General features: G+C 40.9%; 1 protein-coding gene across 3 annotated transcripts in view; it reads left to right on the forward strand.

The window, feature by feature from the left end:
- LOC144522636 (DNA topoisomerase I, mitochondrial) overlaps window positions 1-17,285 on the forward strand; it is a 43,420-nt gene that overhangs the window by 1,281 nt on the left and 24,854 nt on the right. For 2 of the 3 annotated variants that reach the window (XM_078257871.1, XM_078257872.1), the window contains exons 2-10: window positions 1,117-1,257; window positions 2,999-3,053; window positions 4,791-4,837; window positions 9,918-10,034; window positions 11,306-11,393; window positions 11,512-11,639; window positions 12,181-12,296; window positions 13,264-13,385; window positions 16,965-17,087. In XM_078257871.1, coding sequence (XP_078113997.1) covers window positions 1,142-1,257; window positions 2,999-3,053; window positions 4,791-4,837; window positions 9,918-10,034; window positions 11,306-11,393; window positions 11,512-11,639; window positions 12,181-12,296; window positions 13,264-13,385; window positions 16,965-17,087 — 912 coding nt within the window. In that variant the 5' untranslated portion in view covers window positions 1,117-1,141. Of the gene's footprint in view, window positions 1-43; window positions 1,258-2,998; window positions 3,054-4,790; window positions 4,838-9,917; window positions 10,035-11,305; window positions 11,394-11,511; window positions 11,640-12,180; window positions 12,297-13,263; window positions 13,386-16,964; window positions 17,088-17,285 lie in introns of all 3 variants that reach the window. The other variant, XM_078257873.1, reaches the window with a different exon arrangement.

Below are 17,285 nucleotides of genomic sequence, written 5' to 3' on the forward strand. Positions count from 1 at the left end.
GGCTTTAAATTAATCCATTTTATTTCTATGGTTTAACCCGTAGACAGCACTTTTCCACAATGTCAAAGCCTCCTCCTGTACTTGAATCCATCATCCAAGGTAAAAAACACCAAGCATCTGTCCTGTGTCGGTGCATATAAATACTTGGGATATATTAATTATAGGGCACTCAATCGTCATCAACTGCATTTTTTTACGATAGCAGTATGACAAAACAGTCTCTGTAAGGTGCAACGACCTTATTTATTTTTTAGATGTCAATCTTTAATTTTTTTGTCAAGGGAAGTTAAAATTAATAAATAATTGTATTGCTAATAGGCTAATTTAAATGCCTAAGTCAGTCATTATTTTATCTAGGATCTAGGTCAGGGATCATCAGCTACATTTTACCAAGGGCCAGAATTTTTCTTAGAAGACACTCCGGGGCCAGACTTTCAAATAAAGAAAATTAAATGTATTTATACCTAATACGCCTATTCTTGTTCGATATTTTCACTTTATAACTGAATTAATGCTATATTAGATGATCCATTTTCATGCTCCCGTGAAAACAGGTCACAGAATCATACGGGTCACAGATTACGACGTAACACCGATAACACCACCTAACCTGGCAACTCTCGAACCTTCCTCAGCCAATCACAATTCAGCTGGAATTGACGCGTGCTCAGCTCATGGGCTCAGCTCTTAGCTAGCAAAAGTCAGGGGAGATTCCGCTGTGTCCATCAAGTGAACTGAACCGCCTAAAAAGTTTGTGTTTTTCACGAAATATAGCCCAGTGTTTGTCGACTTCGCAAGTAGTGAGCTCGTCCTCTAACGTAAGATTTTTCACTAGCCATGCAATGTTCCGCCATCGAGGAATAAGATATATTTGAATTTAGCTAGCTAACGGTTACCCTAACGTTAAAGTTAACGTATTATTTTTTTTCTGCCAGCGTTGGCTAACGTTAGCTAACAGTTAGCTAGCTAATTGGCTAACTTGGAAAAGCCAAACATTTCCAGGGCGCTCATAATTTAACGGTCACAATAACGTTTTATTGTGAACTCTGATTTTTTTTCTCTCCCAGCAGTAAGTGTATTTGCTTCCAGCCATATAATGTTCACTGTTCTCTACAGAGGTAGCTAACGTTACATGTGAGCGATGGGAAGAGAGAAGGACGCTAAAGGAGAAGGGAAGGCCAAGCACAAAGCAAAGAAACTGAAAAAGCTGAGTGACTCTGAAAGCGCTGGTCCCGGGGGAGATGCGATCAAGTACAGGTGAGTCTTGTGTGTAACGTTAAGGACGTAAAGATGGATAGATACATTGTTTTTTGACAGACACAGTTTAGCTAGCACTTAATCATTATTCCATCAAGTGCCGTTATAAAATAAGTTAGCTGCTTAGTTACCCTGTCATAGTTGTCAAGTTAGAACAGCTCTCTAATAATATATGTATGTGACCTGAATGCAGCACATCCAACATCTGTTCAGCATCAGCTTAGGCCACACATCAAAGCTGCTTTTTTGCGTGGATCCTGCAGGTAGCATTGCCTTTCATGTTGTTGAAATGTGGAGACAATAATTTGGATAAAAGAAAAATTCTTGCAATGGTGATAAATCAGATGAGAGTGAGAGGCATATGGCACTCTTTGTGTGTGCTACTAATGGACAGACACACACAAGTGTTACTGAGAGAATGTTACGCTAGCTGAGCTGTCGAGCTGGCGGGTGGCATTTGAGCATGCATTCATTCATTTCACCGAGTACAGTGGGTGGGTACTTCATCTTCATATGAATACATTCATTTACCGTGATATCTGATGCGTTTATTACCATGCATATGTGAGCAGACAAATGAATGTGGAGTGAACTGTCATTGGCTTGTGTAATTGATGAGAGCAGGGAGATGAATAGACACCTGGAAGCGCTACTGGCAGTCGAGCAGGCAGCTTTCTTTGACAGCTAGCCTCATGTTATTTCATGGCACACTGACGCAATTACTGATTAAGCTTCAGCTTATCCTCATCAGCTACAAGACTCATGGAACAAGTTTTCCTGAGCTTTCAATGTTGTACTGCCTTAGTCTGATGTTCAAAATTGAAGATTTCAAACCTATAAACATATATAGGGGTGGGGAAAAAATAGATATTTTTTAAATTCTTTTCCCTAGAATCAATATTTTTTTTATATATGTATATATATATATATATATATATTTTTTTTTTTTTTTTGTATTTTTTTTTAACCAATGATTCACCTAAATATTTTCTGTTTATATGGTACCGCTGATGGCGACTACATCATATCCGTTTACAGCATAACTGAAAATGCAGATATGACATGTTATGTTCTGTGTATGTAACATGTGATGTGCATTCTTCTTAGAAAACACTTAGTTTTTAGAAATGTATCAAGATATATTGTCTCTAGAAGTGTATCATTCAACTTTTGTTTTGTTAAAAGAAAAGAAAATCGCAATACTCAGTACTTCTAGAATCACAATATATGAAAATCACAATACAAATCGAATCGGCACCCATGTATATGAATCGGGACAGAAGCATGTCGTTCCAGCCCTACATACATAGATGGGGAATAATTGATGCTCAATTTTATGTAACCTCATCCCAGCCCTGAAGGGTGAAAATGTCAAACCGAAAAGAAAACTGTTCAGAGCTGTGGGGGGGAAGATCCTCCTCCTAAAAATACTGCTTGTCTTGTTGGGGGGCATTTTATAGTGTTGTCTGACTAGAATAATACTAACCAGGTAAATGCATGAATCGATCAGCAGCCCAATATACTCTCACGTTAAGCCTGAATTTGATAAAAGTGCTGCTCAAACTGTCTCTTAGAGGCCTAGTCAGTCATGTCACGTCATAGTAAAATAAAAAGCAACTTTCTTATCGCAGTTCTGCAGTATTTCTCTATCAGCTCATGTGTTACAAATACTGCATCGCTTACAAGCCTTTTTCTTTCCCTCTCCTTTTCCTCCGTCCCATCATGACATCCTGATGAGCAGTGCGAAGTCAACAACATCTACAGAGAAAACGCATAATGGAAAGTCTCATAAGAAGGTAAATCACAAATGTTGTTCTTCTCTCAGTACTGCATAGCTATCCTGGCATCGTCAGAATAATTCGCAAATGCAAATCGGTCTTGAACCTCTCAGTTTCCATGGGCGTTGTCAATGGTGCAGACCAAAATGACTCTGCACGCAGCTGATACAGCTACAACCAACCAGAGCAACGGAGCAACGTATCTCTGACTGACACCTGCGAGTTTGGGCGGTGCTTGGTCCGTTTTTGAAGCAGAAAAAAAGTGGCGGCCATGTCACAAACTCTCTCAAATTACAGCTAAACGGTACACTACACATTTTAGGTGAGAAATATGCAATACTGTAGCATAATCTTGATTCGTATTTGAACAGCATGTTCGATCATAACGCTCCTCTGTCAGTCAAAGTCTTAAAACTGCCCCGTGTGACATTTACCGCTGGGTTTGGCCCGTCCAGGTTCTGGAAATCTGTTTGAATGGGATGGGGGCAGGCGCATTTGCTAGAGCAAATGAAACATGAGCTAGCAGTTTCGACTGGTTTTCAGGCTACTGCACAAGGCTAGATGTGGCTTAAATCTGACCAGCTGTCCTATTTAGTCTGAGGCCAATTTAGAACATCTCAATGGAAATTCAGTGTCATCTTGATCATGGGAAGGATTGTGACGGTCATGCGAGTCCGTCCATAACTCGTGATCTGTCTGAAATTAGCAGCAGGGTGAAGATTCCAGCCCCAGTTACCCAGTGACCCCAGCTCAGACTGTCACAGCTGCAGTACGTGCAGCAGCTTGTCCTACTAGGTTACCTCTGTGCTATTTCATTCCCACATTGGCAGGGAATATTCACATGTATACCAATACCCGGAGCAGTTGAAGTAATCATCTTACTCTTATCTAAATTATTCCAGCCTCTAACCAAGAGCCTCAGATAAAGGACTTTGCATGACTTGGTTTAGTATTTTTATTTCAGCACAGTATCAGAATCAGAATACTTTATTGATCCCCTCAGGGAAATTATTTAGTTGCGGTTGCTCACGGTCAAATTTAAGGTAAAATAAGAGTAAGGAAAGAGCAAATCAATAAGAGTATAAAGTAACATAGCTACTGTAAGAAATAAATACAAAAAGGTAGTAGGTAGGTAGTAAAGTAGAAGTAAAGTGAGATTAGGTTACAAATAAGTTTAGGTTAAAAAGATTGGTTCAAATGGATTGTAGAAATTTGAACATTCAGTACGAACATAAATAAGTACATTTGTGAATAATAAGTAGCAGCAGTGAATAAATGGCACATTTTGCACATGTAGCTGATAAATTCTTGCACCAAGTAAGATTTAGTAGTAGATGTGATGTGGAGATGCTTGCTGTGAGACCGGTAGTGTAGATTACAAGACTTCATCAGACCAGTATCTGTTTCATTTTCTCTGCTGTCCGTTTTTCTTTTTCCAACATAAAGACAACAGGAACTTAATGCACTTTGGGAGCGGTAAGTGGAAGAGTGCAGAGTGTTTACATAAAACAAAGGTTGGCAAGACTGGGGAGACGTTTACATGTTTAAAGATTTAAAATATGATGTGAAACAGATGTGTATTACTGTACTCACCAAAAGCCAGAAGATGTGGCCTTTTGTGGTTGTATGAATGTTTAAAGACTTCATGCATACCTTTTGTTTGTATAAGCATGAAGGCGGTTACTGTGCCATCTGTGTGCATGTTCTTGCATTGCAGTTATGCTGTGTTGAACTCAATGTGTGTCCTGCCCTCAGGTCAAGACCCCTAAGACTGAAACCTTGGATTCAGCCAGCAGTCCCAGGTAGGGATGAAGTTATCATACCAGTAGACCGTATCTTATTAAAGGCTTTGATAATAAACTGACAAGCCACCACAGAGCCATAGTACCAGAAATATTATTTTTCTCCGGTTTTTTTTCCTTCTTCCCTTCTCCCCCCCTGAGGTGATGGAAATTAATTCTTGTGTTTTGATGTTTAAGGGCCCTGGTCAGAAGCCATTCCCATTTTATACAATGTACTAAACTGTCTCACAGAAAATTAATTTTACTCTGCACTGAAGACAAGTATCTGTGGCTTGTCAGGAAAGTAATAAATGACAACGCATGGTTTGAGTAGTTGGATGCTCAGCAGGGTGTCGCCGGGATGGCAGACTCTGGCCGAAGGCCTGCTGTGTCAAATCTGTCTCACAGCAGTGTTTCTACAAGGTTGTTAATGGATTGTTTCCCAGACGTGGACTTAACCCAACCCAATGTGACGGGAGACATTTCAAAGGAGATGTCAGTTGGAAAAACTATTTTGCTAAATTCTGGCTTTTAATGTTCCCCTTAAGGGTTTTTTTTTTTTTCCTCCAGAAAGACTGAGGTGGCAACCGTGCTAGTCGAGTGAGTTTGATGCAGGGAGGAAAGTTAAGGGCTCGCAGCAGACTTCGGGAAGAAACATAAGGCTATTAGAACCACACACCGTAAATGTCAATGGACGCAGTGACCCACCCTCCTTTTTGTATAGCTTTTTTATGGATTTTGCTCAGTGGTGCAGTATACCAAAAAAAAAAAACATGACCATTTCTACGCACGCTCTTTTGTTTCCCTCTCTCCACATTGAGCAGTTGAACTGAACAGCTTGGCAACAGCACACACTTAAAGTGCCCATATTATGAAAAAAAAACTTTTTCTGGGATTTGGGGTGTTCTTTTGTGTCTCCCACACGCATACAAACTTTGTAAAAAATCCATCCGCGCTGTTCTGAGTGAGATACGGTTTCTGAATGTGTCCTGCCTTCAGTCTCCGGGTGAGCTGTTCAAAATCTGAGCTAGCTGGCTAACCGCAACCGTTGGCGCGTAGTGTTAGCGTTAGCATGCTAATGCTAGCATGTTACCTCGTTCTCAATAGCAAAGCACTGCTACAACACACACAAGTTCACCATAATCTACAAAAGAACTACTTCCATGTGAGCCCTCATTTAGAAGTCTCCCAGCTAATCCTGCCTTGTAACTGACAGAAGTTGGAGAAACAGCCTGTTTTACTGTCTATGGAGCTAGCTAGCTGACATGATCTACATCTGAGCTACCGCACATGTGCGAGTGCAATCAAAGAGAGTACAGAAGAAGAAAATAGGTCTCACTCTGTAGCTAAAACGGAGACCAGGTGAAAAGAGGCTCTGCAGCAGTGAGAGAGAGCTGTGCAGTACAACAATGAATAAACAAATGAAACCATGTAAACCTATTCTGGTACAACCTTAAAATACAATTATGAACCTGAAAATGAGCATAATATGGGTGCTTTAAGCAAAGTGAGAACAAAAAGAGAATAGGGAGAAAGTTGAACAAAGGCGTCTCCCATATGTGCAATTTGTAGTGAAAACAGAGCTTAAGTAGTTTGCCTACTGTGAAGGATGCGAGCATGTTACATTTGTCAGCATGAATATGATTGTGACACATTTTGACACCTACAGGCAGGCAGTGGGGTTTCTGCATTCACATGTCATATATCTCTATCTATATCTCTCCCTTTGTCCCTGATGGGAACAGTCGTCAAAGCCTTCTGCAAAGGGAACCTGTTGGAAACCAATTTAGTCAATGTGGCTGTATTTGGCCCATATTCAGCCGTACACACTGTAAAAGATGATGTTGTTAAAAACGTGGAGCATTTGCCTACCCACCAATTCCTGACTCACAGGGAAATCCAAGCTTCCACTTGTGTAATTTTCCTTTTTTTTTTTTTTTATTTCTAATGGCTGTAATCATGTCATTATCATTGCGGTTTTGTTAATGTTGCTTGATTACCATAATTATGTGTGATTTCTTGTGGTCAATGTGTCATCATTGTGTGCTTAAGGATTTTTTTCTATGTGTATTACGCAGGGTAATTTTGTCCTAATACTGTAGCCAGCAGTGGCAGACTACAGTGAAGGAGAGCCATTAAGCTTTTACTTTGTCTTATTAGCCTGTTGAGTACGGGCTAATTCTAAATGTCAGACAAAAATAAGAAAAAACAGAATGACATCTTAGAAATGCGTACAACCATATTAAAGAAAGGAGGATCCCAATGGAGTCAAATGTGCAGCATTTTAGAGGGGTAACTTATTTCACTCTGAACTAAAGTTTTTTTTAAAGATACATTTGTTATACTCTTGAACTAAACTTTAAAGCTGCAGTCTCCCATAGGGATGTCACGAGAACCGATACTTACCTACCTTCCGGTTCTAAAATGACAAAACGCAGACGATGCCCATTTTTTTGAAGCGCCGTTAGCGACGATGCCCGTGTTAGCAGCATCGGTGCTGCGCTTCTTCCGGAACTGATGGGGGCGGTATACGCTTCAGAGTGCTCCAGTCGATACATTCAGAAGTAGGAGGTCACAAATAGAGGTGTGAATCTTCACTGATCTTTCGATTACGATTATCAGGTCTTCGATTCAATATCTCGATGCATCAAAAAACAATGCTATTAATGCCATATAGGATATTTGACTTGACAAACTTGCATTGTCGAGTGCAATGCCCAAGCTGCAATAAGTAACTTCAGACTGGAATGATGAGGTGTTTGGATTCATTTCTTTAAGGTAGCTACCACGAAGGTTTACCTATTTTGGATTAGTCATATAGCACCCTACTTTTAATCAGTAAGTAAGTAAGTATTGGAATAACTGACCCCAGACAACTCTCTAACAAAAAAGGCATTTTTTACTGAACAATAACTTAAATGTACAAATAACATTTAGCCGTTAGATTGAATAACAAAAAAAACAACACAAATCACACCCTTCAAATATGCTAACTGCAATATTTCTTCAAATGATATTACACACAACTACCCCTTTACCAGTTTCTCTATCAGTTTCCACTTAAAACACTTCAGCTACACAAAATGATTCCTCCTTACAGCAGTTTCAATGTAAAACCACTGTGTTACCACTATGTTAAGAGACACACACACACACACACACACACACACACACACACACGCCAAGAGGAAGAAAAGTTGTGGGCCTGATGGTAGCTTGTGTGGACGTGCATGACGTTATCTTCAGTGAAACAAACGCACAGAAATCCAACTTACAGTTAGCTGTTAGTCCAAGAAACACAGCTCAAACACGAAAACGAAAACCAGTCACCAGCTACGGCAAAGTCCTCTTCAGCAGGGAAACGCGCTCTCGTCCTCTCCGGTCCAAAATCAGCGTCCTCGGAATCAGCAACTCTCCGCCGTTAGCTCCAACTTTAGCTAGCCCGTTAGCTCCAACTTTAGCTAGCCCGTTAGCTGCAACTTTAGCTATACCGTTAGCTGCAACTTTAGCTATACCGTTAGCTCCAACTTTAGCTATACCGTTAGCTCCAACTTTAGCTAGCCCGTTAGCTGCAACTTTAGCTAACCTGTTAGCTGCAACTTTAGCTAGCCCGTTAGCTGCAACTTTAGCTAGCCCGTTAGCTGCAACTTTAGCTAACCTGTTAGCTGCAACTTTAGCTATACCGTTAGCTCCAACTTTAGCTAGTCCGTTAGCTCCAACTTTAGCCAGGCACACTAGCACAACGTTTGTTCTAAACCACTGCTGTTAGACAGGAAAAGTTTCGTAGTGTAGCTACACCTCTTCAGCTTCGTTATTCCACTTAGATCTTCTCCATGCTAACTATTCTAGTGTCTCTCAATGTTTCTCAGTGTTTTCTTTCCTCTTCTCGATTTGCGATTCTCTCCACTCTCCCGTGTCTCCGCTCAGCTGTTTTGCGTGTGTGTGTCTGTGTTTGTTTGTTTTGTTTGTGTGTCTCACTGTCTGTGTGCATGTCTGCCTGTCTGTCTGTGTGTGTTTGTGTGAAACAGGTTAGGCTACTGAGAATGTTATTTTTCATTTGAATGTTTATGCCGCGGCCGGAAAATTAACGAGTTATAATCGATTATGGTGGGCCACTGCATCGATGCAGCATCGTCCATGTCCGCATCCCGATGCATCGATTGTCTGTCTGATTAATTTCAACACCTCTAGTCACGAACAAGTGGCCAAAGTCACGCCCTTCTACTTCTGGTCCATATCGTTCGAAAAAACTATGAACGAGAGTCATCGGATATAGTTTCTACCCGACCTAAAAAACGGCACGTTCACTGCAAACTCACGGTCCTCTCTTCCTGATATACAGCCCCCCCTCTCTTGGCTTTAAATAACTCGGTTAGCCAGCACCAGTCGGGGTCACTTTACTGGCTGTGTCTCTATTGTTTTTGCGAGTTACCAACTCGGGTACTCTCGCTACGTAATTCAATGTGAGAACACAAATGTTGAAATGACATAAAATGCCCGTCCCTTGTAGCCGTGATAAATTAGCCTGAAGCTAATGCTTACTTGTTCAGGAGGAAATTGGCCAACTCCGCGTCCTTTTGGGCTCTAAGCTGTCTCCATCTTTCAAATACATCTCTAGTATTTACCCGGTGTTTTTTAACGTCTCTGGTCACACAACTGTTAGAAACACTGTTGTTGTTTTTGCACAGTACCTTTTTGAAAAGATTCCCTGGAAGTCTGGAAAGTGTCTGGGACACAGAGTTGCACTATGACCATTAATTGCACTTTATTATGTTGTTCTATGCTCTATTGCACGTTTTGTATGTCTTGTTATGACATTTTGATAAAATATATTTTAATAAGGAAGTTCATGTTTCAAGTTAAAGTACATGGAATGGAATCGTGTTATTTCACTGGTATTGGCACTGACTACTGAATTTTTGAGATCGTGACACCCCTAGTCTCCCATGTGCTATTTGTTTATAAATATGAAAATAATTGTTACTTCACACAGACTACAAAGCACACTTCTGATTTTAAAAAAAAAGCAACCATTAACAATATTAAGATGACAAGTTCATTCAACCTTCTATGACTGTCCTGCCTTCCTTTTGTGATCTAGAGAGTCTGTGAAACAGGAGCCAGAGGATAATGACTTTACTGCAAACAAAGGGTTGAAAAGGAAAAGAATTAAGGATGAGCCCATGGAAGGCCCTTCAAACTCCACTGCTACACCTACGTAAGCCTGGCCAGGTCTTTGAGCTGTGGATTGTCCTGAAATGAAAGCATTTTGTACATGAAGGCTTTTCCTAATATTAGACTGTGGTTCTATTTCGTATAGGCTTCGCCCTCTAAGAGCTGTTGCTATTTGGGTTTATCCCTCACGCATGCGCAGTCGTGAAGATTTCTTTTGCGCCCTTGTGCCCTGCACGGGCCTCTCTTACGTCCGCAGTTACTGTACATTACAGCTGCGAGACCAGAGATCTGCTCCCTATTTTTCTTCAGCGACAAGCAGTTTGAAGACTTCGAAGAACAGCGGTGTCCACCTGTGTACCGATCGACGGACCGGCTACATCCTGCCGCCAGATCTCCACTCGAAGCTGCGAGACGTGCCTCGGCCCCGTTCGCCGGGCTGGCACCCCGCCGGCTGCCGGCAGTTCTGCGCCCACTTACCAACAGGTGAAGCAACAGGTGATGGCAGCCGGGCGGATAGTCAGGTAAGGTAAGGATACCACCAGCGGCGACACCTAGACATCCCAGAAGGGGACCTCTTTGGCGGGCAAGAGACCGCTGACCTGGATCCCTCCAGAGATGGTTCTTTAGCTGGCACCGGCTCTCCCCTCCTCCCCGTTGGGAGAACTGGAGAACTCGAAACAGAAGAGGACTACAGAGCTCCGCCCCTGCGGCTGTCTCCGTCCCAGAAGGGGAGCACCACATCAGCGTCTCCATGATTTACTTGGTCTTATCCGCACTTAACGGCATGTGATGCGCTATTTGATCTGTAGCCATCGTCTCCATCCTCCTGCACCAGAGTGCCCATGAGGAATGTGCTTTGCATTAATTAATGATGATTTTTATCTTAATTATGGAGCACCTTCAGAATCCATGCGGCAAGGCCTCACAACGTTAAGCAGGCCAGTCATGGAGATCGGCTATCAGGTTTTTAAGCAAACAATATAATTTTGTTATGTGAAAAAACATGTACAGTGTGAGAATGAAGAGGAGCTATTCTATGCTATCTGCTTGTGGATTTTGGTGTCACAGGTGGCATTGACTACATCAGCTTCGCCCATAACCCAATAGCAACAGCTCTTAGAGGGTGAAGCGCATACAAAAACGATAGTTACGTATTGTAACTCCATATTCTATGAGAATAGGCATAGCCTCTAAGATCCAGGCCAACTGCTTCACTAACATTGGCTGAAGAAAAATGCTGATGTTAATATTTGTGTATGAATATTTAAATTTGTTACGCTATTAGTATTCTGTCTGTCTCCCGGGTACCTGCAGCTCAAAAAAGAAAAATAAGAGACGTGGGCAGGAAGAAGAAAGTGATAGAGAAGCTCAAAAAAAGAAGTCAAAGAAAAGAACAGAAAAGGTAAACCTCTGTCTTCCCGAGTATCTGTTTACATCAATAATACTCCTGCTATATGAAGTGTGGAAATGCGGTTCACGGTGGGATGTTTGAATTCACTTCTCAAGTGTTCTCTGCACAGACGGTAAAGAAAGAGGAAGGAGAGCATCCAGTCTCCAAAAAACCTAAGAGGACAAAAGAGGAGATTAAGGAGGCAAGACTCGTGAAGATCAAAAAGAAAGAGGAGGAGGAGCAGAGTCGCTGGAGATGGTTAGGAAATGCTGCTCTTTTCATCTTGATTGACCTGGGGACACGGACACACACACACACACACACACACACACACACACACACACACACACACACACACACACACACACACACACACACACACACACACACACACACTCACTCACTCTATCAATATCTTTGTGGGGACCCGTCATTGACATAATGCATTCCCTAGCCCCTTACCCTAACCTTAACCATCACAGTTAAATGCCTAACCTTAACCCTTACCCTCACCCTAACCAGAACCTAATTCTATCCCTAATCCTAAAACCAAGTCTTAACCCTCAAACAGCCCTTTAAACTTGTTTGGTCCAGCATTTTGGCCCCACAAAGCTGTTGGGACCCCACAAGTATACTGGACTCCCGGTTTTAGGACCCCACAAATATAGTTAAACAAGAACACACACACACACACACACACACACACACACACACACAAACTACATGGTAAAAACGGAGAGCAACAGTTTTCACTTTGTCAAATGCATCCTCATTTCTTCATCATCTTGCTTTCTGTCAGGTGGGAGGAAGAGAAGTATGAAGATGGGGTGAAATGGAAGTTCCTGGAACACAAGGGACCCTTCTTCCCTCCTGAGTACCAGCCTCTGCCAGACAATGTTAACTTCTACTATGGTGGTCAGTTGAGCATGGAAGTGAAATCTGTCAGAAAGGGTGATTGGAACAGGGTTGAAATGGTTTCACACACACTCAACCATGTTTTCACTGTAATTTGAAATAATATTGGTACCTCTCAGGTGCCAGACCATTCACAGTAAATTCATATATATTTAAAGCACTGCACAGTAACATCACTTTTTGATGGTTTTCTGGGATTCTATTTTTCCTTTTTCTTCATGTTAACTTGTGCGTTAAAAAATCTGCATTAAAAGCAGCAAAAGGAAAAAAATAAGATGGGAAAACAGTAAAAATGACACACAAGCGTGCTTTTAAAATCTGGTAAAAATAAACAACGGGCAACAGTATAATACACCAACAATACACATAAACTTACATGCATACACGTGAATTTGTAAAACACATGTTAAAGCAAACCGCGTGTGTGCTAGGGATGCTAATTTCGACAGATTTTATTATGATGTGGGGTCTATGAATGGCTTCCAAGAGAGACTGTCAAAATGTGTGTTTTATCCCCATATTTAACGGTTATCATATGTCTATGATTAGACAGTTAACAGGCACTCGCAAACACAAGACACACACATGCACAATTGGATCTTTACAACGCTAAAGGTGTATTGGGTCAAACACTGATTGGTGACTGTGATTGTTTTGCTTTGTTAAGCAGTCAAGCCACAACAGTGTCCTATAGAGAGTTGGTTTCATCTGTCAATTGCTGTGTAGATCTTTGTCCTAGACTCTGAGCCTACCTCTATACATTACATTTATGGATTAGTCTGACAGGACTCTAGAGTAGCTGAGGTGGGTGTTATAGCAAGTTGGATTTTGATCTAAGCTTTGGGTTTGATTTTTGTTTTTTGTAACATGTAAGTTATGACAGCGAGGCCGTAAAGTTAGGAACACCATGTCGTATTGTGCTGTTGAATATAAGTAAAATGGCGTGCTTTTGTTTGTTTGTGTGCAGGTAAGAAGGTGAAGCTGAGCCCGGCAGCTGAGGAGGTGGGGTTGTTCTTTGCCCAGATGTTGGACCATGAGTACACCACCAAGAAGGTGTTCCGGGAGAACTTCTTTAAAGATTGGAGGAAGGTAAAGCAAGCAAGCAAGCAAGAAAGAAAGTCCTAGATTTTGTCAGTTTTGTGAGGGGGAAAATGTATATGTCAGAACAAGAACCTTAATATGAATCCTGAACTTGATAGGAAGCCAATGTAAAGAGATGAGAGGGGAGCGATGTGAGTCGTCCTGTTGGATCTGGGCAACAGCCAATGGGGGAAACTCCAACTTGACAGACCAATGGTGTTACTTCACACACTCACTCAGTGACAGACTTGCACATTTATAGGGCCTGCTTTGCTGCTTACCAGCCAAAAAATTAAATGAAGGGAATTTGACATTTACGTGAAAACAAGCCCTTTACATTTTCAAAAAAAAGCTCTTCCCATGCTTTACAACGGTTTTGTCAGATTTCTGAATGTGAACCATTTAGAGCTGGGCAATATATCGATATTAAATCAATATCGTGATATGAGACTAGATATCATCTTAGATTTTGGATATCATAATATGGCATAATATAAAATGGTAATATGGTCATTTTACCAACTCACCAGACTGTTGTAACTGTTCTATTATTTGCCTTTACCCACTTAGTCATAATATCCACATTACTGATTATTTATCAAAAATCTCATTGTGTAAATATTTTATTAAAGCACCAATAGTCAACACTACAATATTGTTGCGGTATCGATATCGAGGTATTTGGTCGAAAATTTTGATTTTCTCCATATCGCCCAGCCCTATTTGTTATGTTTTGGCTCCAGGCAGGGGCAGTGCTAGAAAGGGGTTCAGCAACATTTCCCTCATGCTGCTACGTTGATAATGACTGGGAGCTTTGTCAACTGTAATTTCCTATTTATTAAAACTTTGTCAAGCCAAGGGAATAATGTCAGCTCCAGGAACATTCTCTTGATAACATCCAGGTACAGTATTAGTTGTCTGTATTCCAGCTTTGTGTTGTAAACTGTAACATATATGCTTGTAAACTACAGGTTGCGTGTGTGACTGTGGCTGGTACCTGCACGCTGGTGTCTGTCAGGATGTCCTCTGTATAGAGCAAACACAGTGCCAAGCCCCAAGGCATATCATGCAGAATTAATTTTGCGCTGCTTAGTGCTCAATGCACTTGAAAATACGATTTGTGTGAAGGCATTGATATGCTAATCCATACAAGAAGCCCCCCTGCATATGAACAAATCCAATTAAACTGTTTTATTATAGCCGGAAAAAAGTCTTCTCGCTTCACTGCCCTCAGTGCCCGCCCACTGTCGGGTGTCAGTCATGCTTAGACACACAGACTGACTGTGTGCCCAAACGGTGTCAGTGTTTCGAGAGAGGTGTGATGATCGAGCGGTATGTTTTTGCATCTCATCTCCAAGCTGGACTAGATCAATACTGCTCTGAAAAGCTTGATATATGAGTCATTCTCTTTATCCTTAATGGATGTCTTCAGGTTAGATGCCCTTTTGTTTGTCATATGAATAACCCATACAAGTCTTTCTTATACTGTGATCTATGTGTTTCTATGAGCTATTAGGCTCACTGTTTGTAACGACGCGTGAAGACATAAAGATCAAGATCTCCTGCTCAATAAAACCCCCGTTCATTGATTATTGTTACGTTCTACGGCTCAAGGCCAATATAACCATAAGAGTAGACTAGGGATTTTTGTTCTGCAATAGCTTTCTTGCCCGAGTTCCTTTTTAAAAAGCCCCTCATGTTGTCGGGTGACATTTAAGCACCAGATGCTTTCCAAGATGAACCATAAAGCCTCCACTGAATTGCTCTGTATTGCTGCCCTGTTGGTGACCTCTTTGATGAGGTGACCTCGTGTGCAATAACTTTAGAAAGTTGACAATTATAGTTGAAACTCAGCTGCTCTGCTGCTGCCTTCAGTGTACTGCTGTATTTGTTAAGCTAGCTTGGCAGTGGCCTTCTTAACACTAGAAGTGCCGGAATTCCATAACTACTAGAACTGCTGTGAGCGGTCATTTTGACCGCCAGATTCCAAACTCTATAATCTCTCATGATACATACCTAATTGCGATATTGTATTATGTGTTGTGTTAGGATATCTTTAGAAAAACTTAATAACACCGAAATGTACATTTTAACGAGTTTAATTATATATTTGAGTAGTAATACGTGTTTCAATAATTCATATCACGGCATAGTAAACTGACCCTAACCCTGTAATTATTTCATACATTCATATCCAGAAAAATATGGTGTGGAAATTCATTCAACTTAACTCATAACAGCCAAATAACAATTAAAAGTATCTTATTTGAACATTTAGCTATAACCTAACCTGGCACTGCCTCCGTTTTGGCGTCTGCTGTGCTGCGCAGCGCTGCTTGGACCGTGCGCCGCTGCCCTTTTTTCCTCCATAATCTCCGCTCTCTGCTCCTCTGCCAGTTGCTGCATGAACTTCCTCTGGACAATTTTACTACTGGTGCACTCTTTAGAGAGGATGTGTGCAATGATTCCAGCCAGTTCGAGGATGTATAAAGTTATATGAACATGTAAACGGCCACCGGCCATCTACGTGTTCCGCGCCTTTCACAGAGCGAGCGCCCGGTGTTTGTCTTCTGATTCAGAACTGAGTCCATCCACGCCATAGTAGCCTACATTACTGACTCTGGCTTTGCCTTCGGCCCATCCGTGATGCCCACACTTGTTGCTTGAGACCGCTAGTTACGTTTCTCTGACAGAGACTATGGTAGTTACTAAGCAACCAAGATGCATCTTCAACCGCGCGAAAAATTTAAAACGATACTGCGAAAATCCGAGCGGTCAATATGACCATGTATGGCCGAAATAGGTAAAAGTGATTGTATTTTCTTTGCCTTTTGTGTAATGTATATAAAAACTATTTGAAATGAAAATACAGACTCTTTTAGGAAAAGTCAGGCAGCAGCAGGATTGTATTTTTTTATTCAGCAAAGTTATTACACACATAGATTTCAAAATGACCGTCATGGCCGTTATAGTGTTAAGAGGAATTGGCCTATACTCTGGCTTTTAATAACAATATCACTTTTTTCTTTTTCTGTCTGCTCAGCCTTCATGCCCGCCTTATTTATTTTTATTTTTTATAATGCATTGTTGTATAGTGCGCCATTTGTCAGACAAAGGTTCTGTACTAGTCTTTATCCAAGTCGTTGATACTGAATAACCATTGGACTGTGGATAAAAAAGATGTATATAATTGCCATAATTGATGCAATTATTCAAAGTTGTTCTGGCATTCCAAGATACTTAGGCTGCAACTAACAATTATTTTCATTATAGATTAATCTAAGAATGTTTTAATATATTTGATTGACTTTGACCTGGCTTTGGGTAAGCGGTGGAAAATAGATGGATGGATGTTTAATTGTTTAGTCTATAAAATGTCATAAAACAAATGCCCATCACGTGATTGACTGAAAAGTTGTATTGATGATTGAAATTGATAATTTTCTCGTATATCTTTTTTTATCACTAAAGGACATCTCTTGTTTTATGCAGATAGAGGCTTACAAAAATTCCATACTCAAGAAGGGATCACGTGTGTGTGTGTGTGTGTGTGTGTGTGTGTGTGTGTGTGTGTGTGTGTGTGTTTAGGAAATGACCCATGAGGAGAGGTCACTGATTAAAGATCTTGACAAATGTGACTTTGGAGAGATCCATGCCATGCATAAAGCCAAGGTGGAGGCCCGGAAAAACATGACCAAGGAGGAGAAACTGGTAAGGTTCAGGCTTTTTTTCTGTGCATGTATATGTTGTTGTCTCCATTACTACTACTATAATTATTATTTATTAAAAAAATTAATTATTAGAGCCTAGCCTATATGAGACTAGATATCGTCTTAGATTTTGGATATCGTAATATCATAAGTGTTGTCTTTTCCTGGTTTTAAAGGCTGCATTACAGTAAAGTGATGT

This window comes from Sander vitreus, chromosome 8, assembly GCF_031162955.1.
Source record: "Sander vitreus isolate 19-12246 chromosome 8, sanVit1, whole genome shotgun sequence".
Classification (NCBI taxonomy): Eukaryota; Metazoa; Chordata; class Actinopteri; order Perciformes; family Percidae; genus Sander; species Sander vitreus.